The sequence below is a fragment of the Pan troglodytes genome, chromosome 13 (genome assembly GCF_028858775.2).
Source record: "Pan troglodytes isolate AG18354 chromosome 13, NHGRI_mPanTro3-v2.0_pri, whole genome shotgun sequence".
Classification (NCBI taxonomy): Eukaryota; Metazoa; Chordata; class Mammalia; order Primates; family Hominidae; genus Pan; species Pan troglodytes.
The window spans coordinates 107,978,667-108,005,855 of record NC_072411.2 but is presented as its reverse complement, the minus strand read 5'-3'; the positions used below and the strand labels follow the sequence as shown (position 1 = coordinate 108,005,855).

The following is a 27,189-nucleotide window of genomic DNA, read 5'->3' as shown; positions in this document are numbered from 1 at the left end:
CAGTTTGCTCAAAGCCTACATTTCAACTTTGTTCTCACAGGCAAAGGGAAAAAAACCTCACATGTTTGTATAAAAATATCATCATTTTATTACATTCCACACAATACATTTTCAAATAATTTCCAACGTCCACAAATTATTTTGACACACAGGCAACTGAGCAATGCAAGGGGTGTCACAGTAATAGGGAGAGGAATAAGAATAGGAAGTAAAAATCTTTCGGTTTTCTTGTTTCGTTGTTGTTCTTTGGTAATTTTCGATAATTTAGGTGTTTGCCTGCTAGTTTCATTTTAAAGACAGGGTCTTCTTAAAGATCGGCTATCAACTTCAGAAATAGTACTGTATTTCCTATTCAATTCTGGCTTTAATCCCAAAAATGTGGGACAAGGGAAAAGACAATTTTACTTTATCTTCAGCATCCAGTTTTGTCAATGACAATGCTGATTTTTTGTTTTCTTTTTCTGCCTTCGCCAGGAACTAAGTGATGGCAATTGCTAGCATCATATCATGGAAGGGGAGTTCAACCCAGAAATAAGGGCTTCCCTCCTGAAGGTGTTGACATAAAACCTCTACTAAGGCAAAAGCTTTATCAGCCCGAGCTAGGCCTTCAACTCATTCACTCATTCATTCATTCATATTTTAATAGTTGCTGTCATCTCTTTGTCTTCTGAGAAGCAACTCTAAACACATGCATGCATGCATTCGCCTGTCCAGTCTATTTTTCTTAGAAGAGAATGACCCTTCCCTCCCTCCACGAAATACAGAATTTTGCTTTTTGAAGCTGCGAAGCATGGCATTTTACAGAAGAGCTGACCTTTTAGCATAGTACCTGGATAACACTATGAAAATTGCTGGGGTAGACAGAGCAAAGGCAGAGGTTGCAGGGTGGGGAGTGACAGAGAAGGTGACATCCTCAGCTGAAGTGTGAAGGCATTCACAAAGATTAGAGCAGTCTCATATTCTCAACTAAGGCATGTACATAAAGATGATGCCACTTGGGGCATCAGATAAAGATATAGAAAGTTCACAAAGTTGTTGTCACCTTCTGTTACAGAAGGGGAATCATCAGGGTATATGGTAACTCAGCTGGTCACTACACTGGCTGTATTTTCCAGATATAATTTCTCAACGCCACACCTCTATGGGGCACCTACAGGAATGTCAATCATTTTGCAGGCATGCCTGGCCCCAAATGCATGACTGGATGTGGACAGCCGAGGTAAAAGCCCTTAATGAGTGGCATATTAGTCATCACATCGTACCCTGGGCTGATCCCCTCTCCACTCCCCGTTTCTTTCTCCGTCTTCAGCTGAGGTAGGACACTTCTTGAAATCTCAAGGTAGCACATGCTCTAGCCTTTCATCTTGCCTTTTCTTGGCAGGGCTGCTGTGGTCGAGACAGAGTAGCTCTTTGAAATAGAGTAAGAGTGGGAGAGCACCGTTCTTTCGGGAGGATGAAACGAACCAGATGAGAAAGTTGAGTGTGTGTGCTGAAGGGACATATCTGGATATCGTGAAAGAATGCTGAAAGTCTCTCCCAAGCAGCCAAAAAAAAAAAAAAAAAAAAAAATCATTAGTATTTTGTTCTCAGAAGGAACCTGGAGGCTTTTGGCCCAGGCAAACTTCTTTGGAGTGAATTTTATACCTCCCCAGTGGATTTTTAGCAGGAAAGTAAAAAATAAATGCTCCCGAGGCTGAGACCTCATACACTGAGAATCTTAAAATTTGCATTTTCTATCAATGAAATTGACTTCATTATTTAATCCATCCTTTGTACAGTATCATTAGCAACTTCTCTCTTACATCCCGCTCCCCTTGTTGCTCAGAGAAGACACATGAGCAGCAATGGTTACGTCTTCATTTGACCTTCTCTGTGATGATGCGGCAACATCTGAATATGCCAGGCCAGCCTACAAGGGTCTATTTGCCAGATGCCATGAATGTTTTAAGGGGCAGCACATTGGTACACTTAAAAAATGATTACTTTCTATTCTCTGATAATATTGAAATAAGTCAGGTGGACAGCCTTACATTTTAGCGGCTATAGATTCAGGCACACATTAACACCATGAAAGGAAAGCAAATGATCCCTTTTCCCCCCATATTTTACAACTGCTATTACAATGACCAATATAATACCAAAGTATATGTTTTTTAACCTTCGTACTCAACCCCATCCCAAGTTGGGCCCAATAACCACCCTGGGTGAGGAGCCATTTCAGTTCTTCCCTCTCCTCCCTTCTCTCGTCCACCTCCTCCTCCTCTCAACTTAAACAGACTACTGTTTTTCCTACATCAGTCCCAGACTTGTTATTCTCTATGACTTATTCCAAGATTGGATGTAACTGATAAAGGCTAAACATTCATTATGAGCTTCTCTTTTATAAGGCAACATGAGACAGATTTGCTTTAGGGCTGGAGAGGTGGTTCCGCAGACACCCAATGGCTGTTATCTTGACATTTCAAAGACACCAGAAGACAAGGGGGTCTTGTTTGAGTGTGCTAGGGGAACCTTCTCTTGGGTCAGGTGGGTTGGGGATAGGGATGGGAGAAGCCACACTGCATCCCATGTGGCCTCTATTTCTTTAGGTACCTGGAGATGACAATGACAGCCAACAGAAACCCAGCCAGAGCTAGATAAGGCAACAAAAAGCTTCAATCTCTTCTCCAAGTAAACAAAACTTGTACAGTATATTATTTTCTTGTAAAATGTACCCCAGGAGAAGTAACACAAGAGTTAAAGGGGCCCTCTCTGAACACTCACCCCTCGCCCAAACACACACACAATGAACCAGCCTCTCTCACACACCCACACACAGAGAGCTATTCACACACACACATGTCTACTATGTACATACACACAGATCCAGGCTTCCCCTCACGTCTCCTGGCAGACTGCCCACTGAGAGGAGGTATGGGATAAGGCAAGGGGAAAAAACAAGCGAACCAGTCTCTGGAACAAAACCAGCTGAGCCTTGAGTTGTGGAGTGCTTGGGGGTGGATCTCTTCGGATAGTCCAAGATGCAGCATTAGAGTTGGGTTTGTTGGTTTGGAATCAACAAAAAGGAAAAAGAAAAACCAAAAACCAAAATGAACCCAAGGAGGATGGTTGGGATTGATAAGAGTGCTCAGGGTTGGGGATCCGGGAAAGAGATGTCTGAGAGTTCACACAGAAACTAGGCGAGGAGAAAAAAGTGCAAAATCGAGGCAACATGTTTGCAGTCTTTCTCGTTTGTTTTGGGTGCTGTTCTTGCTTCGGCCCTCAGCAGTGCGAGCCACGGTCTTGCTCTAGCTTAATGGTTAGGGTGGGCTCCACCGCCAGAGGGGCCCCGTTGGTGTAGTGGGAGGTTTTGTAGGTGATGGAGTGATCGGTCTTCTTGGCCGCATAGCGGAACCGGTGGTAGTGGAGCACCAGGGCCAGCGCGACGGAGACCAGCACCAGCACGGCGCCCCCGGCGGCCATTACGTAATACCAGTAGGCTGGGATGGGCTGCATGGGCACCGTGTCCACTGTGGGCTCGGTCCCTGGCAGGAGGGTGCCCCCTGGTGGAGAGACACAGAAGAGTGTTGCTAGGCTGAGAGCATGCAGACTAATCAAAAGACTAATTTAAAAAAAGAAAGAAAGAAACACACACATGCTTTGGGACATACAGGGAAGGGGCTGGGGGACTAAGGTGGTACTCAGTCCTTAGCACCTGCCAAGCACTTCTCAACGATTGCATTATTTCCTACTTACCCCCTTGGGAGGTAGCGATTGTCAGACCCATTTTACAGATGAGGAAACAGAGGTGGAGAGAGGTTAAATTAAGTGGTTATACAGCTAGTTAAATAGTAAGTATGGGATTCAACCAAGAATGGTAGAATTACACATCTCTTTTCTTTCTGTTTAACCACAATCACTTTATAATATATGGAAGTGTTCTAATTCTCTCTCCCTCCATCTCCCTCTCTCTCTCACACACACACATACACATACACAAATACATACAAGTAAATGATGCTGACGTGACTTCCGGGATTCAGTGAGGCAGATTTCCTGAGTGGTGGAAACACCATATTTGGTCTGGCTGGCCAGCATTCTCAGCAACAATGTATTAATTAGGCTGGCTAGACTTGAAGGTAAATTCCACTTTGGCTTGCCAAGGCTTCTGTGCCCATTGAAATTAGCCTGGTCTTGCCTAGACAGGTCAATCACCACTGTTAAGTCATGACTAATGCATCCTCATTTTTTAATTGGATGGAGGATTTTTAAAAGCAGATTGGAAGGGAAGTTGCAACAAAAAAAATGTGGGCACAAAATGACAGAGGGTATGTGAGAGCGAGAGTGAGTGAGTGAGAGAGAGAGGGAGGGAAATCATTCTTAATGACAGAAAAGACAGAGCAGGGAAGAGAAGCTGGCAGAGTATTTAGAAGGCAACCACGTTCACTGGCCACTGCCGGTTGCTATGGAGACGATGTAGTAGATTTAAGCCCAGGGTAACTCTGGGGAAAGACTGGCTGGAGTCCCACTTAATGCAAAGCAGTGTTACAACTTGATTCTCCCAAAGATTTACATCAGATGAGAATCTGGCCCAGAAAGGGACTAGGAGCTTTTGAGCTTGCCAAAACCAGACATGATCTTTACTTCTGAAAAATGATATATGCTTCTCCTATGAAAAATGCCTCCCTAGCTGTTTGCATTAAGCCGGAAAGATGCATCCTCTCTACTCATGGGGTGCCCCAGCAGGGGAGCCATGGGTGGGAAGTGCTGCGGGCTCCTTCATGCATTAGTGGTCCTACCCTGTGAGCAGAGGGTGGTCCCCCTCTGCTCAAGATGCAAACGGGGCTCATTTCTATTTTCATGCCTCCTTCCACTACCCACCCTGAGATTCAGAGCTCCTTAAGCAGAGGAACTCACTCTCATCACGAGGAACTTGCTCTCATCCATACCTAAGGGTTTATACAAAGAAGGCACTCAATAAATGCTTGGTGAATCAAACACTGAACTGAGGCTAAGACTCCTATTTCTGAGTCTGTGTTCTCTAATTCCTGCAGCCTGAACATCAGAACTCCTCTCTTTGATCTGGGGAATAGGTGAGAGGTGGGTCAGACCTTCTAATGTCTTCTCAGAAGTGATAGAAAAATGAGAACATTTTTCTTGGAAAATATTTCAAAGCCTGCTCAACTTCTTAGCTCTTAATCACTGCTTTCTCCTGCTGTACGAATCCCCTTCCGCTAGGGTGCAGGTTCATTGGCACCTCTTGGGTGACCAGAAGTCCCACAACATTGGCAGAGCTTTGACAAGGATGTGTTGCTCTGCACACACCTTGACAGCCACATCCACAACCCCTGGGGTAGAAATGACCCCAGAATCCCAGGATCCCCTGAATGTCCCTTTATACATCTTCCTCTTCTCCCACCTTATTGCCTACCCTCTTTGTCTTTGTCCCCAAACTAATTCTGTCTTTTACTAGTTTCATTACCATAGCTGAGAAAGGCCTCTCTCTCTCTCATATTTGTGGCCGTGGTGGAAATTATGCATAGAAAGAGAGGAAGAGAAAGCAAGGTGCTGGAAATGGCTCCTTGAAATGGCCAGCTTGCAAGTCACAGTCAACTGGTGTCAATTCATTATTCAGGTCACCAAGAGGATCTGCTGCCTGGCAACCATCCTGCTGCTGGATTTTCAATATAAGCTTACAAAAATGCACAGGAAACATCAAAGTGTTAAGGGATGCCCCCAGAGTTCCTCAGAGACATCCCTTCTCTCCCCAAAGGGTGTCCTGGGGTTTGTCTCTGATTTTCATGTGGCTCCACAGTGAGGGCCATCCCCTAATGAGACTGCAGCTCACCCATCAAGAAAAGGGAGGTGATAAATCCTCAGGGATTAGCTTTCCCTCTAAAGAAGTACCTGACCAGACCACAATGGAGGGAGCAGAAATTTTTGTCAAGCAGAACATGGTCACAACTACCCACATTCCCTCCATCACTACATCATCTTTGTTCAAAAGTCTGCTTTCCTTCAGCCCAAATGCTGGTTTCCAACACAAAATACACAACCTATGGCTTAAAGTGCTCAGGCTGGAGAAGGATGAAGCCTTCATGTTTCTCTTACAGTGTTTCTTATGATAAGAGACAACGTTAGGGCACAATGGAGAGAATCAAGGGGACCTGCTGGAGGAGGGTGAAATCCTAGTACATGGATTACAGATTTAGAATCAGAGACACAGACACAGTCTCTCAGAATCCTGCTCTACTTGAAAGACAAACTCCACTTTAAGTGAGACCCTCTTCTCCTTCTCTACTTATCCTTCTCTCCCCTGAAATTATCAACATGTAGAAAACTTCAGTGACAAAAGCTACTTGGGGGACATTATACTGGCTCCTTAAACATTTTCTTTGGGCATTTGTTTGGAGAAATAAGAAATAGTACTATGTGAATTCATGTTTTAATGTCAAGAGGTTAGAAATAACGTTAATGTTAGAAAAGAGAGGATATGACTAGCAAACCCTTCCTGGTCCCCTACAAGCAACTCTTGGTTGACTTGCAGCTGGGGGCTAGAAGTTTCTCAGAACATTCACTAGCTAAAAAGACTCAACTCCAAAGACAGGTGGAGTGTGTTGGTTTAGAATCTGGCTCTGTTCCAGCCTTGGAGAGCTGTATGCTAATGAGGCTGTGGTTTGCCAACTAGAGAAAAGGAAGATGATAAATCAATAGGGGTTTAAATCCACACCCAAAGCACCTTCCCAGACAACAGCAGCAATCCAATGAATGCCAGATGGATGGATGAATAGATAGGTGGATGGATAAACGGACGGATGGCATAGGGGAATATATTTGGACCAATGTTCAGACTCCCTGGAAAATGTTGATGACCTACTGGTACTTCCCTGGAGAGTTATTTTCAGAAAGTGCTAGAGATTTTGCTAGCTCATGTGGCACCTCTATGGGAAATTAGAAAAAGGTGCCCACTTTAGGCAGATGTCACCTGCACCAGATGTCTGAATTGCTGAGTTGTGCAATTTTAGCTTCACTTGCCCCTTCAGCCATCTGGGGTGATCGAGCCATTGCTTGACAAAAAAGGAGCCTGGGCTAGGTGGGTGAAAGTGTAGGTGAGAATTCAACCTTGCCTGGAGTTGGTTGATCTGTTGACCTGAATTTTCCCTTTGATTGATCTAATTTCTACTGCTTACTCACATGTCTTTTTTCAACTGGAAAACGCTTTCAATTCCTGAACTATTTTTCATTAATTCCCACCCCAAATTCTCTACAAAGTTTTCCCATTGTGTGAGATAATGAGAAACAGATACTTAAATAGTCAATAACTGAACTCCAAGTGCATTTGCAAGGTTGCACAGGCTCCCATCTGTAAAAATTCTGAGCCCCCTGGAGAAAAGCAATGCAAACACAAAGAATTTGAATTTTGAGAAACAATAAAGTTTGAGAAACCAGGCATGGGAGAAAACAAGAAAAACAGTTACACATGAGGTAGTGTTCCCGTCATTCCTATCTGCAAATAGGGTCACTATGCAATTGGGAAACGGTCTGTAACAACGGCCACCCTGAGTGGACATTTCCTGTGTATTAACCATTGGTCTACAGGCTTCACATGAATCAATTTTGTTTATTCCTCATGACCCTCCAAAGGGAGACCTGAGTACTTGAGAGGACAAGTGATTTTCTCCTGGTTTCACGTGGAGGATAATTGTGGAGAAGGGCAGAGAAGCACTCAGTGAAACCCAAGAGATGGCCCAGGGTCCCCTGAGGAACTGTACACTGCTAGCAAGTGTCAGAGTCACGGCTGGAACCAGGTGGACAAAATCCCAGCCTGTGCTCTAACCCAGGGGTCAGCTCACTGTGGCCTATGGGCCAAATCCAGCCCACTGCCTGTTTATGTAAATCAATTTTTGTTGGAACACAGACACCCTCATTTGTTTACATATTGCTTATGGATGCTTTTATGCCACAATGGCAGAGCTGAATACTTGCAACAGAGACTGTATGTCCTGTAAAACCCAAGATATTTACTATCTGGCCTTTACAGAACAAGTTTGCAGATTCCTTGCTCTAACCAAGTAGGGAGGGAAGAGGAAACAGTCCTCTTCCTTTCTGCCTCCTATTTCTGTCTGAACCTGTCTGAGGATTGGCGTGTCTCAGTCAAGTCAGTTTCTCACTGAATCTCTGAAATGAGAAAGCATATACTATAGCTGCTTTATGAAATATCATCTGGACCTGGGGGAGTCACCCAGGTTTCCAGAAGAAGTGTTTTGAAAGACACCAAGGGTAAGCCTTCTCTCTTTCTCTTTCAAAAAAGGCTCATTGCATGTCAGAATTGTTTTAGGACTGGCCTGTCTGCACAGTCCTTTCTGTACAGGTTAAAAATGAAGTGCTGGTGAAGGAACATTTCAGATAAAAGGTTTATTTAATTTGTGAGATTAAACAAACGAAAAAGGTTGGCTCCTCTAGAGAAGTTTACAGAAGATAGTAGAAGAATGTGGTCACGCCCTCTGATGTGTTTGGAAAAAAGACGCACAAGCACAAAGGCATCCCTGAGAAACGACTCTTTCCATCTGCCTTATGAGCATGGTGTGGCGGGAGGCACCGGGATGTTTTCAGTAAGTTGGCAGAAACCATGTGGATTGCTCCCACATCTAGAGGCATTTTTAAATGCCTCCAAATTCAGATCTCTGACTGGCTGAAGTCTCGGACGCTTCACACTCTTTGGTGGCACTTATGCTACTTTCTGTAAACTGAGTCTTGTCCCTGTGTTCTTGGAGAGAAAAGTTGGTGAAAAACATTTTCTTCCACCCATAGATAAGCTGGCCTCGGCAGTTGTTTACATGAGTGGTAAACTGATGGAGAGGGGATGTGTCAGGCCTCTGTAGCAGGAGAGGTGGCATGCTCCAGCGAACCTCACAAAGAACACCTCTGTGTCCCCTGGGGAAGGATGGCCGCCAAGCAGTTACCCGCTTCACACATCTGATCTCCATGCTTTCTTGCTCAGCAACACCTAGCCTTAATCTGGCAGCTGGAGACATAAGGGGGTGGGGGCAAGGAGGAGGATTCACACACTACAGCTGCCTATCTGGAACCCCGGCAGGGGTTAGGAACACTTCTCTGCCTTTCATCAGACGGGTATGTGCAAAAGCACCATTTAACCCTCTCTGCATCTCAGAAGTGCTTCTAGGAGAAGGAGGCGTGGGAGGAAGGGAGTCCAGGGAGAAAGGGAATGTGAGGCCAGGCCCTGGGATGGGGGACCTTACCCTGGTGGACAAAGCCTTGGGAGGCAGGCAATAGAGGGTGAGGGTGGGAATGGGAAAGGAGAGAAGGGGGTGCAAAATGCAGAGATTGGCCAGCTGGCACCAAAGAAACAGAACTTAAAGCCTAAGGAATAGAGTCAAATGCCAGCCAGCATTACCCCCAAAATGGGCCTCTCTTAATACTGCTCCCCTCTATGCCCAAGAGACAGCTGTGGATGTGCACTTTCTCCTGGTTTTGTCTGGATGAGAACTGTGGAGAACTGCAGAAACGCACCTAGGGAGACCCAAGAAATGGGGCCCCTGGACCTTAGGAATGGTCTGAGTCATAAACCCCACATTCCCAGCTGAAATGGGAGACATCGATGTTTCTTTTAGCATCCACTAGCGTAGGACAGTCATTCTGAATCCTTCCATCTGACAACCACCTTCCACAGGTGCACCCAGCTGGGATTTCCGTGAGTCTCTAACAGGTAGGGCACCAGATCGTCTCTCTGCCCCTGCTCTGCTCAGAAACCACAGCCTCTAACACGAACAAAAACGCTTGCCTCCAAGGTGAGCTGCTAAAAATAACCACCTGGTCAACAAACCCCAGAACTCTGATTATGGGCTTTATATATTTTTACTGGCTTCTTTATTGTTCTTGTTTCTTTTATTGAAAAAAGAAAGTATTGGGTAAGAGGAAATAATCCATCACCTTAATTACACCACTTTTCGGTTCTTTTTCCCCCCTTTATACACACGGTTTTTCATTTGTTAAAGCTCAAATCCTAGAAAAAGATACATGACGGCACCATGTTTATAGCCACTGCTTTAAAAAAGAAAAGAAAAGAATGCACACCCAGGCTACATTGTTTAAAATGTGACTCATAACAACCACAAAAAAGGGTCTTTTTAAAAAATCACATGACAACACAGTTTATTCATTCTCTCTTCTCTTTCTCCCTTCTCAACACAGATCTCTTTTTCTTCCAGGCTTTTCTTCATTACTGACTCACATCCTGGCACACAATGTGTGTGTGTGTGTGTGTGTGTGTGTGTACGTATATACACACACACAGCAGAAAACACAGGATGATTTAAATTTAAAATAATATTGCATGGCAAGAAATCAGTAAGAGGCGGAAAATGAAAGATACTTCAAAATATAAAAGATTGAGACCATCTAATAACTCCAGGTCCAAAGGCCACTTTTATTGTATTTCACTAAAGATTTACCTGTACATTGATTGCTCCTAAAGAATGAGATTACCTTTGTTGCATGATTAATTTATAAGGGAAAAGAAAAACACTCTAATTTGAAAAATGTATAACAATGTAAATGCCTATGGTTGGCAGTGTTTCAACATCAACTTTCCATACCTTGCCTGCCCCCTGATTTCTCTGTTTCCATTTTTTGAGTGAAAAGGCTGATTTTATGCCCTGATCAAGAGAGGACTCCTGCTGTCCTGACCATAAGAGGAATAGTATATGAGTCACTAGGTTAGATGGAACACACAGTCCTCTCCTCTCTCAAACAGAAAAGTTTGCTCAAGGCAGAGTTGCATGCTGTGGTCAAACAGGTCTCAGCCAGAAAGAAGAGACCCATGGCACTAGGTTCATCTGGTTACCAACTCAGATCTCCATGTAAAACGTGCCAAGGTGAATGAAATTCTCCATTCCCAATTCAGATTCTGCTCTTTACTGTGTCCATTGGCCAAGTCTCTGCTCCCCAAGCCTTGGTTTCTTCTTCCCAAAGATGCTTGCCATCCTCCAGGATGAAAGCCATGGCCTAATCCATGCAACTTGTGCACTGCCTTTGCTTAGCCTCAAAGCGGCCCACCAGGAGCACCCTGGAAATTCTTACCTTCAAGTTACTAAGCCCTGTGTTTATTTTGGCTAAATGAGCACTGCTGCTCAGATGAGATTTTATGTATATATTTTTTACAAGACAGCATGACTGGCCTGTGAAGCCTCATGGTAAGCACAGTTTCAAGGAGAGTGTACGTGCCCTGGTCTGCTTATTCTCTTACGGAAATGAAGCACTTAGCACTTAGCCACTGTACTTGTCAGTCATGGCCCGACACGGTGTGCACACAGAACAGTGTCTGCAGCAGCTGCTGGCACGTCTTTACCCAGCCTTTCTGGGAGCTGTGAGTCTCCACAACCCAAAGAGAGTCAGGTGAAACAACATCCACAGGTTTCACTTCACCAACATAAGCATTACCTTGGGTCCTGAAGGTTAGAACTCGAATTCGACTGTAATCCAAAGTCGTTCAGTTTGGCTCTCAGCTTTCCTCCAATACTTTGGATTTACATTAACATAAACCTCACCCCCAGAGAGCACCAGTGTATGCACATGAATACTCTTAATACTTTTAGAACTGTGGTACAGGGAGTGGGCATGGGGTTCAGGGACATGAGGAAGGGTAAGAAAGGCAATATATTCTATGTCGGTCTGTCACTCCCCTGTCGTCTGCAGCTTTGTTCCTCACTGGCTGTCTTAGAGTTGATGAGTGGCAAATTGGGTGAGATGATTTGGAGTCAGGGAGCATATCTAGGTGGCAAACCAGGAATTCATCTCTTTCTAGCCCAGAGCTGGACAGATTAATGAGATTGAAGATAACGAGTCTAGATGGCAGATATAAAAATGGCTGCCCTTATCTCTGCAATGTTGCCACTTGTAGGGGTAAGCCCAGCCACTACAAAAAGGGCACAGCAATCCTCACAATTGCTGGCATGAAACAGGTCATGAAGAACCCCCATCATTTGGTGAGGGTGTTTTTGTGTGTGCTTTTACACTCAGGCCAACTGCAGTGACGCATTTAGAGTGGCTCCTAAATGTTTGGCATTAGAAACCAGTGTGGGAACTTCAGCAGTGTCAGCTAATAGGTTTGCAAAGAGGGCAAAATGTAAAATCTGCTGCATTGTAACAGCACAAACAACATTGCCATCACCCAAGGCTGGAGGCCTTTTTTTTTTTTTTATAACCTGGATGAGGCAAGCATCCCCAATTCTTCTCACTTTGCTCTGCTCTCTCTGCTTTCTCGGGGGAGAACACGTCCTTTCTGATTTTCAGTCCTGCATTTAAAGTGCTCTAGCTCCAGTCATCGAATGCACCTCCTTATTCCCTTGACTGGACACCAGGTCCTAAATCTGGCAACTCTTTCTCCTGAGGCCACCACTTCTGTGTCTCTTTCCTAACTTCCTTCCCTTACAAGCGGCCTGCCACCGTACCTCACTGAGGTATGGTGACTGCAGGTACTGACTGCAGGCTGTACACAGAAGCCCCTCGGCTCTGTGGTTAACTGAAACCGCTGCCTTGGTACCCTGGAACTGGAAAGAAACCATCTTCAGGCTAAAATAAATCATTGCCACCTCATTTCACTTTTAATTTATACTGATTTTTTTTTTTTTTTTTTGGTTCAGTCTTCCCACAGTCTCTCCTTTCTCACCACCCCTGCATTTTCAGCCTCATTGCTCCCCGTTGGACAATGCAAGGCTGAAAGGTTTATCTGTAACCTATTTGTCTCTATTAATAGGTTTCTAAACTTTAATTAAACAAGAGACAGTGAGGCTCTCAATCCCCTTCCCGCATCTACAGGTGTTGCTAGTGCCATCTAGTGGCAGGAAGGTGTGGCGTCTCTTTTCTCTTGCGAGATTTGACAAATTTGGAGGTTGATTCCCCCCACCAAATTCACATCACATGGGGGAAGGAAAAAGCATGCAAAAAAAAAATTTTTTTTTACCTTTAAAATTCTCACCTGCAAAAGCTGAGATGGGTTCTGAAAAAAACAAACAAAAAATTGGACTTAGTTAAAGGGAAGAAACAATTGGGTGAACATAGAGTGAATAATTGGATGAATATGATGATAAACATGACTGCACTCGGTTTTTTTGTACCACTCCATGGAGAGGGCCCCACATCTTCCACATGTTCTAGGCTGGCTCTAACACATCATCATCATGGGGTGGTGGTGGTGGAGGAGGGGGGATTCTCAAAAATGCTTTGGAACAAAAAGTCCTTCATCGAGAAATGGGTCCCTAAAGTATTGTAATCAGTCACTTACTGCTGATTACTTTCTCAGAGCCTGGATTACTTTTAGATGCCTGGGGCCTGAGAGTTGCCCGGAGGGACTGGGGTGGTCCCAGGTGCTTCTGACATCATCAAGCACACACACACCAGGGGTCGTCTGCCAAGAAAGGCAGTTGGTGAGTTACTGCAGCCACTCTGCTGACTGAAAGCAACCCTCATGCCTTCTCAGGGTTCCCTTCTTGGTTTGGGAAATGTCCATGGCTCTGATGGGACACAGCCAGGGTGACCTCATCTGCAGCAGGAGACCCTGAAGAAAATGTGTGCATCTCAGGTGGACTGGCTGCTCAGGTGCTTTTGACCAAGATGATGGTTATGATATCCTTCTCGTGCCAGTCACCTGGCCTGCAATGTTTACTCCTACAACAACTTTGGGATCTTGGGCATTAGAGGTATTCGTTTTAAAGAAAAATCTGAAATCTTACTTCAAATGCCACAGTTTGCTCTGCAATTCATTCACGTAAAATAACTACTCAGGTAATTGTGTTATCACTCTTACATAACATATGTACTATTTTTGCTCACCAGTGAAGACTTCCATTAAATCCATCAAACCTTTCCAGCATATAATTTTGACTGGCAGTTGCTCTCGTCCTCTAGCATTTTCTTTGCTAAAAGCTGGGGTTTGCTGAGGGGGTCTTGGCACCCTGAACCTCTATGTACTTAGTGCATGTCTATTTCTGATTGGGAACAGGGATATAAGCCGTCCCCTTACCTCACACCCCCTCCCACCCTGAACCCAGCCTAAGACACAACTACACCCACACCTTACCTTGCAGAGACTATGGCTGCCCCACCCACTGGGTAACGACTGCATTGGAAAATGGTGTCCTGCCTCCTCTTGCTTATCCCAGCCCTTGGGGTCTTATTTGAAAGAACCATGAAGAGACAGATATTCACATACCCATGCAGTTCTCCAGTGGGACATCAGTGCTTATCCGAATGTCGTCAATGGCAATCTCTCCGGAACGTCCTTTCCCTATCACTCCCTCGAACACAATCTAGAAGCCGGAAGAATAAGAGCCATGGTTAACTGAGTCTCCTAGTCCAAACGGTGCAAGGATTTCCAAGTTTCTGTTAGCTGCAGCTTAAAGCGTGTGTGTGTATGTGTGTGTGTGTGTGTGTGTGTTATTGCACCTGGTACACATCTGTTGACCACATGGCTACAGCTCTTGAAATCTTAATTCAAAATGAGTTTGTTCAAATCAAACGCATATTTAAGGGGATAAGAAAATATAACAAGGGGGTGGATATTGTTGTCCAGTAACTAGAATGTATTGATTAAAAGGGCCATAATCAGAGACTATTGAAAGGGGGGTTGAAACTTCCCTCACTATTTTCGAGGTTCCTGTCTCATAAATCTTTCAAATGCCCAATCCAGGTATTTGAAAACTCAGAAGACACAAGTAGGTGGGGGTAATGTGAGAAATACAGCACATAGGTTTTGATTTGTGCTCCTTGTTATAAGTTGCCTTAGAGCTTCATTATTACAGCTAGGAGGAAAAGAATTTGTTTTTTCACCAGCCATTTACTGAGCACCTACTATGCCCTGGACATAAGGATAGTAACAAAACCTAGTAAGACAAGATCTCTGCCCAGAGAAGCTCACCCATCTAATGGCTGAGACACAAATGCAAACAGGTAGTTACAATATAACACACTCAGGTGAGTAAGTGGGAACCCAGATGGGGGTGGGGAGGGTCTCAGGATGCCTTGCAACCTCAAGGGACAGGGACTGCAGGCTGTACACAGAAGCCCCTCGGCTCTGTGGTCTTCAATCATTCCTCATGCTCGCCCTCCCCAGGTTCCTCTCTGCAAACTAGCACATGTCCTCTGGCAAGCTGGGTGAGCAGTTGGCTGCCGCACCAGCCATCTGTTGCTGCTCCTCGTCTGGGGAGGAGAAGGTTAATGCTTTGGCTGGTTCTCAGTCACCTCTTCCACAGTGTGTCTACTCCTACCCAAGTTGCAACCACGGCTGAACATACCCATCTGTGCCTCAGTCTCCTGCTCTGTGGGGCAGAGATAACAGAACTCCATTCCGGGAGCTGGTGAGAGAGAGAGAGAGCACTCACTCTGGAGCCTCTCATGTCTGCCGGCCACTGAGCGCCAACAGCCCCCGCTCCCCTTCCTGTGTTCATGCTGCCTGGGACAGGTCTGGGAGATTATCCTATTTCCTCCCCAGATCTGAAGGGGCTCCACAGGCCTCTTTCCTTGTGTGTGGAGGGTTTGTTTGTGTTTATTTCTCTGGCTTCTGTGTCCCTTTGTCAGCCTACCTGATAGCAATCTAAAATAAAATGGAGAGGAGAAACATTTGTTGGAGAAGATTTCAGCAATATAAAAGGCAACAGGAGGAACAAAGAACCAAGTCTGGGTGTAGAGATAGGCATATTCTGAATAACAAATAAGAGTGTCATTCAGTTGCCATGGCAACGTGAGAAACACAATGAAAACAGTAGCGCTTAACCACGTTCCCTAATGATGAATGGGCTCGGCCCTTGAAATATTGAAATACGGATCACAAGATTCCCTTTTTGCTCACCCCACCTGGTACTCCATGTCGTAGCTGGGCAGGATGATCCGCCCGTGCTTCCACTCGCCGCCCTGGTCCTCGCGGATGACCCACAGCAGCTTGCTCTCCTGGCTGGCTTCCCGCACCACCTGCAGCGCCACCCCGCGGCCGCCCGTGGCCTGGTACTGGAACTCCATGCACACCGGGCTTCGGGGCAGGTGGACAGGGGGGCTGATGAGCCGGGCATACTGGCCCTCTCTCCGGCTGTCACTCTGCAGCCGCAAGAAATTCCTGTCATCTGGCGGAAACAAACCCAAACAGAGGTTCTCCATAAACACTCGGGAAAGACACCAGTGTGCTGCTGTGGCCTCTCCAAGGGAAAGTTGGGACTGAGTTTCAGTGTCTTTGGTTTATTCATGTCCTTGTTCTCCAGGCTCTGTGACCCTTTCTTAAGGCTCCTTCAGAGCCTTGATTCAAATGCTGTGTGTTCTTAAGAGTCTCTAAGTCAAATCGGTCCCTCCTGCCTATTTCTCGGTATCATTTCCTTTCCATCTCTTTCACATGGAGCACCCGGCACAGCTGCCTTATGTCTTGGCTTGTTGTGTGCGTGCCCTTCTTCTCCCTCTAGATTCTGAGAGGCCAGACCCACATCCTATTCATCATTAACTCACCCAAAGGGCCAGTGCAATCTGATGAACTGAATTACAAGGGGACAGATTACAGGGGGTGAGGGGCTGCTAGATTGGAGGGTGACTATGACCAGGTGGTTGATGCTTCCAGCCCTGGCCATCTTGGCTGGGCACTGTCCAAATGGCTGACATTTAAAGCCTTCTGTCTCCATCAGTGCTCCTAGATGATGCTTGGGCTCTAGTGACTGTGACTCAGAAGCCCAGTGTCACCTTCAAACAGAACAGAGGGTGGGAGCTGAAAGAGATGATTCAGGGAGGCTTGAACTTGGCCTTTCTGAGACAGCCAGGCACATATGGCTCCAGTGATAAAGGTGCTGTCATTATCATTAACAAAGGCTGTGTGTTTAGCAGAGAATATATGTGTTCTGGGAAATTAAGGGTTTACCAATCCAAATGTTTGGAGAATGGCCTTTTTGGCTGATTAGTTTCAAATTCATCAGACACTCATGTGGAAGACCGAGTTCTTGTTGCTGTTGGCAGACTACGTGCCTTGCAGAACACAGGTGTGACCTGCACCTTCAAATCCAACTTGTACAGGACCATTCTGGCTACTTGTACAGAGAACAAGGTGGCATTTGGTGAGGAAATCTCAGTACCTCTTTTTGGCCCTGAAACATAGGGGCGTCTTAGGCTGAATACTTCTGCAAGATGGCAGGGCCACTTTTCTACCACATATGCAGCATGGAACGTGGGCATGTCAGATGCCTTAGGATCATGTTAGTGTGAGGTCATGTTAACCTGGGACAGATGCACAGAGCTTTCTTACTCCACAGGGACTGTGAATATCCTGGACTTGTCAGGGTAGATGGGCTAGGATTCTAGAGCCTAGAATCAATGCAATACTCCCTGGACCGCTGCTTTGCTGTTGTTAATCCTGCTGACCTCAACTTTCTAGGTGAGAGCTGAGCCTGTGCTGGACCTCCCATCAGTGGCCCAGAAACAGCTCTTTCCTTCTTGACTCCCCAGCTGCCTCACCTACCTCCCTGCTCCCCTAAGCCCCTTCCTGTTTAGACTCTCTGGGATTAGTGCTTCAGAAGCTATGCTTCCCTGAAGTCAAATGAGACCAGTTTAGTATGCGTATATGGGATTCCAGTTTGTGCCTCTTCAACCATCCAAAGCCACATCTGTCTACATACCCTACAAGGTGTGACCTCTGCAAGGCCAAAATCAGCACAGATAACTAAAAGGCAGCTGTCTACAGAAGAGAATTAATAATGGTGTCTGCTGAGGGAGGATACACTGATGCCAAATCAGACCCTCAAAGATCTTCTAAACCTATGCTTCCCCTATCAGATCTTACTATTACTGCTGTTAATGATAATAATTAAAGCTCATTCTTGCATAATGCTTTACAGGTTACAAGCACATTTACATGCAATATTTCATGTCATCTTTTCTATATTCTTGTGAGATAGGACTTACTAACCTTACTTTGCACATGATGAAGAAACTGCTCAGAAAGGTTAAAGTGATTTGTCCAAGGTAGAGAGGCAACTTCAATGGCAGAGCCCAGACCCCTGACTGCAGGTTTTCCACCTTCATGCAATAAGTTCTTTATTTCAGCTGCTCTGCAGGTAGCTTGCCCCAAGTCCTTGCAATCAATCACACTCTGTTTGAGGCAAACTGGCTTCCCCACTGGGCCCGTTGCTGCTTTTTCTCCTCTTAGCTGTAATTCTCCACTCTCCGAACCACTCCATCTACCCCGTCCCTTTGGCTAGTTCTTCTCCTAACTATTCTGGCACATGCAACATTAATCCCCTTCTTTTCTCAACAACTCTAGCATTTACTGACTGTACTGCTGATTTTATGTTTTTAAAAGGACTTCAGGCCATTTTCCATGGATTTCAGCAGGTAATCACTCACTGCCTGGCATTATAATTTAACTGGTTTTTTCATGTCTTTTTTATCACCCCAGTTATATTGTAAATGCTGGTCTTACAAATAATAAGGTTTAACATTGCTTCTTCTCTCTACCCCTAGATAGTGCTATATATATGCCACTCCTCAAGAAAATTTTGTTTCTATGAATGAATGGATGAATGGAGAATGATAAATACACGGTTAAAGAATGATATGAGGCTATACATTGGAAATGAGGACAGGAGAATCAGCTAGCTTCTCATAATCCCTTAGATATAATCCCTTCACAATTCCCTCTACCCTCCCAAGCCAACAGCCACTTTCAAAGGTGAGGTGCACCAGTAATGACAAGGTGGCTTGTGGAAGCACCCAGTGTACCGAGACACCAGTGAGAACCCTTTAAATGCTCCCACGCTTCCGGTAATTTCCAAGCCCTTACTGTTGCCACCTCATATATAAAGGAAACCAGATTTTAGAGATTTATTATTCAGCCTTCCTCCTTCACAGTTTCACAAATAAGACCCACTTGCTGCCTGAAAATTGTTTGGCAGAGATACTGTCACTTGTGTGAATTTACATTCTTAAGCGGCAGGGAAATCATGGCATCATGGTTAGAATTTGGTAAGTAAAATGTGTGTGGAAGTGTGAAGAACTGGGCTGAATGGATTGTATCTGGGTCTGTTCTACTTACCCTTCCTGTTACTGAAACTCCAGGCACAGCCAGGCCAAAGGTTTCACAGTCTGCCCCTTCCAGTGACCCACCCCGCCAGGTAGCCCCTTCCCCTCTCCTCTCCTTTCTCCTTCTCTCCCCTCTCCCTCTCACAATAAAATGACAATCTCTATGCATGATTTAGGGGAACATTGCAAGACCAGGGAGTTAATGCTAGTGACATGCTTAGCACAAGCAGCTGAAGGATCATAATTCAGTGCTGACATCTGAGCTAATCCACTAGTTTGCAGAATCTCCAGACGAGCAGGCCTCTGGATTTCACTTCGTTAAATCATTTGTGCCCCACTTGTCTGTTAAGTGCTATGAGCTCCAGGGAAGAAAGATGATATGTAAATTTAAGGAATTAGCAGTAGACATCAGTCAGAGAGATGCTGAGCTGCAAAGCGCCTGTCACTGACAGAGGCCTGATTAGAACCAGGGACATCATGAAGGAATGACTCAGACCAGGAAAAGCCCAAGGAAGGGAGAAGAAGAGCAGGGGAAAAGAAATGAACACATTGAACACCTGCTGCCTGTGCACGATCACATGGGAGGCTTTACCTGCCTCCCCTGATGTCACCTTCCCTGTGAAATCTAGCTCTGCAAAATAAATACCATCTTCTCCATTTTCACCAAAAAGAAACTGAGGCTCAGAGAATTGGAGTGACGTAGGATTTGAATCCTCATTGGACTCAGTAAACCTGCCACAGCATAGCTTCTCATCTGGATTGGACTCCCAGCCTAACTCACTAAGCTTTTAAAGCCTCAGTCTTTCCATCTGTAAAATGGATACAAAGACAGTGTTACTTCATAGAGTTGGGGGAAGATAAATGGAATGAGCCATGTAAAGTGCTTTGCACAGTAACAAGGACACATTAAGAGCTCAGGAAAAGTTATTACTGTTAATATCACTCTACACACTCCCTCCTATGCTTGCCTTTATTTTACTTGGAAACAAAAACGATAGAAAGACCACCAATAACCCAGGAAGGCCAATCCAAGACTCAAAAAGAAGTATGTTTGGCATGAGGGCAGTAAAGATGTTCTCTGGAAAAAGACTGGTTCCCCTTATCTGCTCTTTCTCCAGAAACCAGCCGGCCCCAAGTTTTCCATCACCACAGGTCTTTTGTGTTGCTTCACAGTAGATGAAATAAAATATTACATGATCCTGGAACAAGAGTGGGACCTCAAGTGATCTTAGGGCAGGCCAGTCCTGCCTCCCAGAGGAACCGTACCAAAAGCATCCAAGAACAGCTGTCCACCCTTTGCTTTAAATTCTCCAGAAAAGGAGTTTCCATAGGCCACGTCTGTAGTGTGTTTTCTAGGTTACAACCCTAACCATCAGAAACTTCTTAAATTCAGTTTAAAGTTTTCCTGCTGTCATTTAGAGACATTTCCTCCTTCTACCCCTGATGGAGCATAGCCAATTTCTGTTTTCCAACTTAGAGACATTTTCACTTGTGAAGAATTAAGACTCGTAGTCTTTGCTTCCCTAGGAACCCTTGCCCCTTCAAATGTCTACTTCCTAGGGCATGGTTCAAATGTCTACTTTCTAGGGCAGTGTTGGTTTTCCACTGACCCTTCTTCCAAGCTATTATAAATGCTTCAGCTCTTTTAAGTCATGGCACCCACACATAGATATTGAGATCAAACACGTGCTGCAACTGAAGTTTGTTTTTCTGGAATCTCTCGATTTATGGCCCCCACTGTCAGACACAGAAGATGTTCTAGGTATACAGTGGCTACTGATTACTTGGACCGTCAAAAGAGCTGGTATGGTGGGGGCGGGGGGCTACTTTTTTATTTACTTGAACCTTGAGGTAAAGCCCTTTGGATTGTCAAGAGGTTGCCTGAACGTGACAACTGACCAGCTAAGAACCAGCCCTGCCTGTTGGAAGCTGCCTTCTTGTTCTTGTAGCTGATGGCTATGATGCCGGCAATGGACAGCTTCCAAGAAAAAGACAATGGAAAGGAAATATGTTCCATTGCTGAAAGAGATTGAAGAAATAATGTCCCAGAGATACAATCCCTCTCCTCCTGGACCTGACATATTTGGGAGGCATTTTGCTGGGTCCTTGACCCAAAACATCTGTTGTTGCCAATGATACAGGGAAAACAATCGCCTGGGAATGAACAACAGGAGTTCAAAAGGGTGAAGAGGAAGTACAGAGGACAGGGCCATTCAGCATTTTAACCTGCTGCTGTCTCTGGAAAGGTCTCTTGATATTTCACCTGGCGATTTACGGCCGCATCTGGCTTCAGCTGCTTAAGTGTCATGTGAACACGTGACTGCGACTGGCCCAACAGCAATGGAATCAGTTGTGTCTACACCTCACCAAACCCTGAAATAAATCACCAGCTTGATCCTCCTGGCTATCACAAAGCCAAACACACCATCTGTCCAACACGCACATCTCCTGGCTAGCATCTTGCCCTCCTACTAGAACGACCATCTGAAAGAATATTTAGTGCTGTAGGAGATGTAGTCTCTTTGCATAGTCCATGCTTAAAACATGAGTCAGCCCTCAGCTGGCCTTCCAAGGTCTGCCTATCTCTGCTAAGGTCCTCAAAGTAGCAACCAGTTAAGGGAAACACTGACTTTGGATAAACTTAGCAAGATGTTCTCAAGGTTTACAATAGACCATTTTGTGGACATGAAGGTTTCAGTCCTAGCCCTTGCAGGAATCTACCCAGAGCTGTTTTTTCACTCTGCCGGCTTTCATGAAGGTTTTGCCATTGAGGCTGTCTTGTCATTCTGCCCCTTCGTTATCAATCCACACACTGCTGGGGGACTCAACCAATCATGATTTGCAGGAAAAAAAAAAGGGTAAAGAAAGCTTCTTCCTGCGGTTATTTTTTTCTACAAAGCCAGGGATGTTTTTCTACCTTCCTTAAAGAAGGGCCTCTATCCTTTTCTTTTCCAGTTGAAATTATTCCTTGACTATTGGCTTTCTTTTAGCCAAGCTGCTCCTGATCTTTAATTATCTATCATGGTCCAGAGCCCAGGAAGTTCTGTCTCTGGATTCGCAGTGTCTGTGCCCCAGCCAAGCCACAGCAACCTCTTTCTGAAGACAGTTCAATCTAACAGCAATTCAATGGATTGTTTGCTGCCATCGGTCCCACCTGATCTTTTGAACTCAGAGTTGCTTTTCAATTCAGTCACCACTTGCTCACTGTCTAAAATCAAGCCCATTATGAGTAAATTCACTCATCAGTTATTTCCTCTGATTTCTCTGCAACCATCCACTCACCATACCCATCCACACTTCACTTAATCTTCTTGTGTGCGCCTCCACCGTGAATCATGGCTAAGGTCTCCCACTCTAACGGAATTCATTCAATGGCTCAGTCTGCATCAAAATAGCCCCAGTGAGGTGTTAACAATCTTACTTCTTACATTTGAAGGAATAGCCAGCCACTGTTTGTAAAATTTGGGTATTTTCTAACATTAAGATTCTCGACTTACTCCCATTTGAGCTTGTTTTTGAGCCTAGAGTAAAGGTTCTGTTTCCTCAATCCCATAGGCTTTGACTAGGCAGTCAAAGCTCTGTTCAATATCAGCTTCGCTTGTTTTCTTTCTATCACTTTCATGATTGAAAGTCATTGAAGTAATACTGTAATCAGATTTCACAAGGCCAACCCACGAATAAAAGAGCACACATTTAGGGGGAACACACACTGGAGGATTCTGAAGCTGACCTGGCCTAGTACCCTTTACCTCATCTTCTTTGTGTCATTCCTGACAATAATAATGACACAACAATCACAACGATGATGATTATTGACCTTACTTAGTATTAATATTTACTTACAATGCTCTTTTTGATTAATCGCAATAGTTCCTACACCATCTAATGCCATGTTACTTGCTTACTTTACTGTAGTTATCTAGTGAGGGAGAATGAGACAGCTATAAAGATACCAGCCACTGAACACTCCATCAAGGGATCCCACAGAAGACACATCCCTCCATTACTTGCTTCTTGGTTCATACCAAAACCAGGGAACTAAAGAATCATCAAGGGCCCCTGGAGGTTGCTCTCATGTGAATGTCCAAAGCACTGGAGCAGTGTTGTCCAATACATTCTGTGATGATGCCGTGTATACAGTGATGTGCCCTGTCTATGCACTGACCAATACAGTGTAGCTACTGTGCCCTTGGAATGTGGCTGGTGGGACAGCAGAACCGAAGTTTTGGCTGTAATCATTTTAATTAATTAAAATAAAATTGCCACACATGGCTCATGGCTACAATATTCAATGCTGCAGCTTTAGATACCTGCCCGCCCTATGAGTTTTTGTCTCGGTTCTTAAAGGCTGGGCTTTGATCATTCTCAAAACTCTGTCTATGTTCAAAGCACCTGGGAATGTAGGAAACATGCCATCTCCTAGGAAGGGGGTGCTTCCTATGTCATTGTCACTACAGAGGAAAGCCAAAGTGGCCTCTTAGAGAACACTGAGTGTTCCTCCGCAGCTAGCAGGGGTCACTGAATTTGGAACAGGGTCCCCAGAGGCTGGTGTGAACACACTCCAGGCAGCTAAGCCACAAGCAAAGAGCTAAAAACAGAAATTCTGATGGGCTTGAAAGACTATCTTGAAAAACGAAAACAGTGGAATGAAACCAGTGGGTGCTTTTCAGCCTTAGGCAACCACTGGCCAAAAAGAACAGAACTAATTGCTTACTTAAAAGGAAAAGGAAAGGGAAAAAAAAAGAAAGAAAATATGAGAAAATAATGAAATCAGAAAATATCCAAGGAATGTAAGCAGTTTCCACATAGGGCCCGTGTTGGGTACTTCAACACGGCTAGCTCCTCTCCCATCCACCTTTCTCTTCACCCTGATGCCCCTCACACTTGACAGAGACACCTCCTTTCTTAAATTTCATTACTTCTGTTTGCCTATCTCATCAGGGGATGAAGCATATGGCACACGCTCGTGAAGAGTGGGACGGTCCCCTCTGTGGATGGCAAAGTGTGGCACACAACAGGCTTTCAGGCTGACTCCGTGGGCGCCAGCCGCTCTGAACCCATTAGCAGTTGTTCTGCCCCCAACCAAGCCAGCTGCTTCCCTTCTCCCCAATCCCCTCAGGGCCTCCCCCTCCTTTTTTTTTTTTTTTCCTATGGAGAAGAAGTAAGGACCACCCTGAACAGAAAAGGCTTTCTCTCCTCTCCTGCTTAAAGCCCAATATCAAGCTCTGTAAGGAGAAGGAAAATGGGAAATACAGAGAACGGTTCATAAAGTCATCAGAGGATAGAGGGAAGGGCTCTGAGAACAATATTATGATTTTGTTTCCTGGAGGCAGGTTATAAGTGCCACTTTCCCAAACTTCGGGATTCCTCTGGAATAGGAAAATAATTACTTTCCCTTTCAATATCTTAAGGGAGGAACAACATTAGATTTAGCAGTTCCTTATGGCCCTAATTTTCTCTCTGTCCCCATCCATTCAGCCAAAGGTTGGAATTCTGCCCACTTTGTGAGCTTGCTCTGAAAAGCCCTCCCAAACCACAGGGTATAATGAATCAACTGGAAGGAGGACAAAGACTAGAATTCCCAACCAGTAGCAAAAGTCAACCATAGGGGCTTTCGGGTGAAGGCCAGGACTGGACGAGGAGGAGGCGGTGGTGAACGGGTGAAGAAACAGAGGTCCAGGCCAGGGTCAAAGGGAGGTCACTTAAGCTCCCCTGGAGCTGTGACTCAGTAATTGGTGGCTTTGTGGCCTGGGTAGGGCTGCCCTCAGACACTCCCAGAGAAAATATGCTTAGAAGAGTCAAGGGAGGAGGCCAGAATCATTAGAATGAACCTGAGGACAGACACTGAATAAGAGCCAGCCAACCTCCCCAGCCTGCAGAGGACCCCGGCTATATCCTTTTATTCCAAGCGCCTCTGCTGAGGTACATACCACACAGACACACACACACACCCATGCACAGAAACCACAAACACACTCATGCACACACATTAACACTAGAATACCCACACCTACACAGACCCCACAAACCTTCTTTACATTCAGATAAAACATGGGGGTTGGGAACAACCATGAATTAATTGGATGCAGTCTCAAAGGAGTGGAAATGAAATGAAAAATCCAGGCTGGGTTATAAAAATAAGTATTTTTTCCCAACGTGCAGGAGGCTCATTATATTAATTAAACATTATTGCAGTGAACAGAGAAGGGAGGGTGATTAAGGCTGGACTGGGGTAAGTGTTCTCTTCTTTTGCCTGAGGCCGTGGTGATCTTCAGATATCAATCTCTCTGAGCACTCAAATGCTGAAGAGATAAACACTTGAAATATGAAAATGTTTTTCTCCGGATCAGGCACTGTGACCCTCCGGGGAAGCAAGTGTGGACTGTGTCAGGAGGCCAGCTCTGAGTGTTCTCCTAGCATCTGTCCCACTGCCCCCACCGGGAAGAAGGGACACGCCAGTGCTTGGGGTGAGAAGCAGTTCTAAGGAAGCCTGCAGAAGGGAAGGTCCCTTTCCCTCTTTTATTTTCTAGCCTTTTCCTATTGTACCCTGGCAAACTGATCTACTAAATTTCCAGAATTCACCCCTCTCCTCTCCAGTGCTTATGGAGGTCTCAGGTCCAGGCCAGAAGTACAGGAGAATTCAAAGTCACTCAGTGCTGTGCTAGAGCCAAGGTGTACCAGCTTGTGAGAGCTGCTTGTCAAGTGTTTTGCAAGCCAGTTGTTAAATGTATTCATTAGTAAAAATTAAATTATATAAAGCTATAATTCAATAAATTGTATTAAAAAACAAAGGTAACAAATCCCCAAACTCAACACTTGCTAGTTATCTTAATACATTTTATCAGTAGCTATACTTCTGGAGTCATTTCTGTCTACTGTATTTGCACAATGGAAAAAAAAACTATATAATGCTCTCTTACTGACTTCTCAACTCCATCTCCATTGATGTTGTGTTGGTAGCTTAAGCTCAGCTATGGTAAGGGTATTTACACCACTGAAAGTGACAAACGTTAAAAAGCAGGTTTTTTTTTAATCCCTAAAAAGCCTATTGTTAAACATTCACCATCATACTGCTGTGAAAGCACGTAACAGTGGAGATAGCAGACAACTCTTGCTACCTGTTTAGAAGGGATAGAGGCAACCCCTTCTTGTCAGCAGTGCCAGGAGAAGCTTCTGAAATCTGGCTTTCTGAAACTAAAATGGTGGGCTTAACAATGTATCCAGGACTTACAGCAATACTCTTCTAGAGGCCAAGTGCCAGGCAGCTCTGCTAGATACCCAAGGGTGTGGCAGCATTTTGGTCCCTCAAATTGACTTGGTGTAGAAGCAAGGGCACCCTCAGAGATGTATAAATCAAACTCAAGGCCAGTCATCTCCCAATGAGCCATTTTAGGAACTGTACCCAGCTCGAAGTTGACAAGGGGCTCTGTGATAATAGCAGTGGGTGCTCGCTATGGGAACAAGAGGACACTGACTCGCCCCATCTCCTAGGGCCTCCCAATTGTCCCTTCTTTCTTTCTCCTCTTTCTTCTATCTTGGCTTCCCCCTCTCCCTCCCAGCTTCCAGGCTGTGCTGTAATCACAAGAGAGGCTGGGAACCACCAACTGGCTATTCTTTGAGGTGACGTCTTGAGCAAAGACTGTGGTGGTTTGTGGGCAAAGAATAGAGGATTGCTGTGCGGTGGGAAGTTATGAAGCTTGTAAGGGAATCTGGAGTTGAAGTATGTGGAACAGGCTAGCCTTAACTCTTTCATCTCTTCACTCACAGCTGGCTTACCTGGAAATGTCCGGTCATTCGGGCTGGAGCTGCTGGCCCAGGTGGTCCGGAGCCACTTGGCATGGTCATACATCCAACCACAGGGCTCCTCGGGGAAATCGAAGTTGCAGTTGAATCCCGAAGGGAGCTGCAAATCTTTGTCTAAAAGGGGAAAACAATAACCCAAAGGAAGGCAAATGAAATGGGTTCAGAGAACAGCCACAGTGGTACTATTTAAATGGCTGGCAAGGCCTGAGTGGAGAGCAGAGAAAGAAGTGGCTTCCTTTGCTTATTCATTTAACTCATCTTGGCGATCGCTGGCTTTCGGGTCAGGCTTTGGTCTCATCCTTCCCAGGCATGAAAGCCAAGTCTGCCAGTGGTTCCCATAGTAAG

General features: G+C 45.1%; 1 protein-coding gene across 7 annotated transcripts in view; it reads right to left on the bottom strand.

The window, feature by feature from the left end:
• NRP2 (neuropilin 2) overlaps window positions 1-27,189 on the bottom strand; it is a 115,379-nt gene that overhangs the window by 18,045 nt on the left and 70,145 nt on the right. For 3 of the 7 annotated variants that reach the window (XM_016950360.4, XM_063790658.1, XM_016950365.4), the window contains 4 exons: window positions 26,818-26,958; window positions 15,850-16,112; window positions 14,210-14,306; window positions 12,962-12,997 (listed from right to left, as the gene is read on the bottom strand). In XM_016950360.4, coding sequence (XP_016805849.2) covers window positions 12,962-12,997; window positions 14,210-14,306; window positions 15,850-16,112; window positions 26,818-26,958 — 537 coding nt within the window. Of the gene's footprint in view, window positions 1-64; window positions 3,543-12,961; window positions 12,998-14,209; window positions 14,307-15,849; window positions 16,113-26,817; window positions 26,959-27,189 lie in introns of those variants that run through there. The other 4 variants (XM_016950363.4, XM_063790659.1, XM_063790660.1 and 1 more) reach the window with 4 other exon arrangements.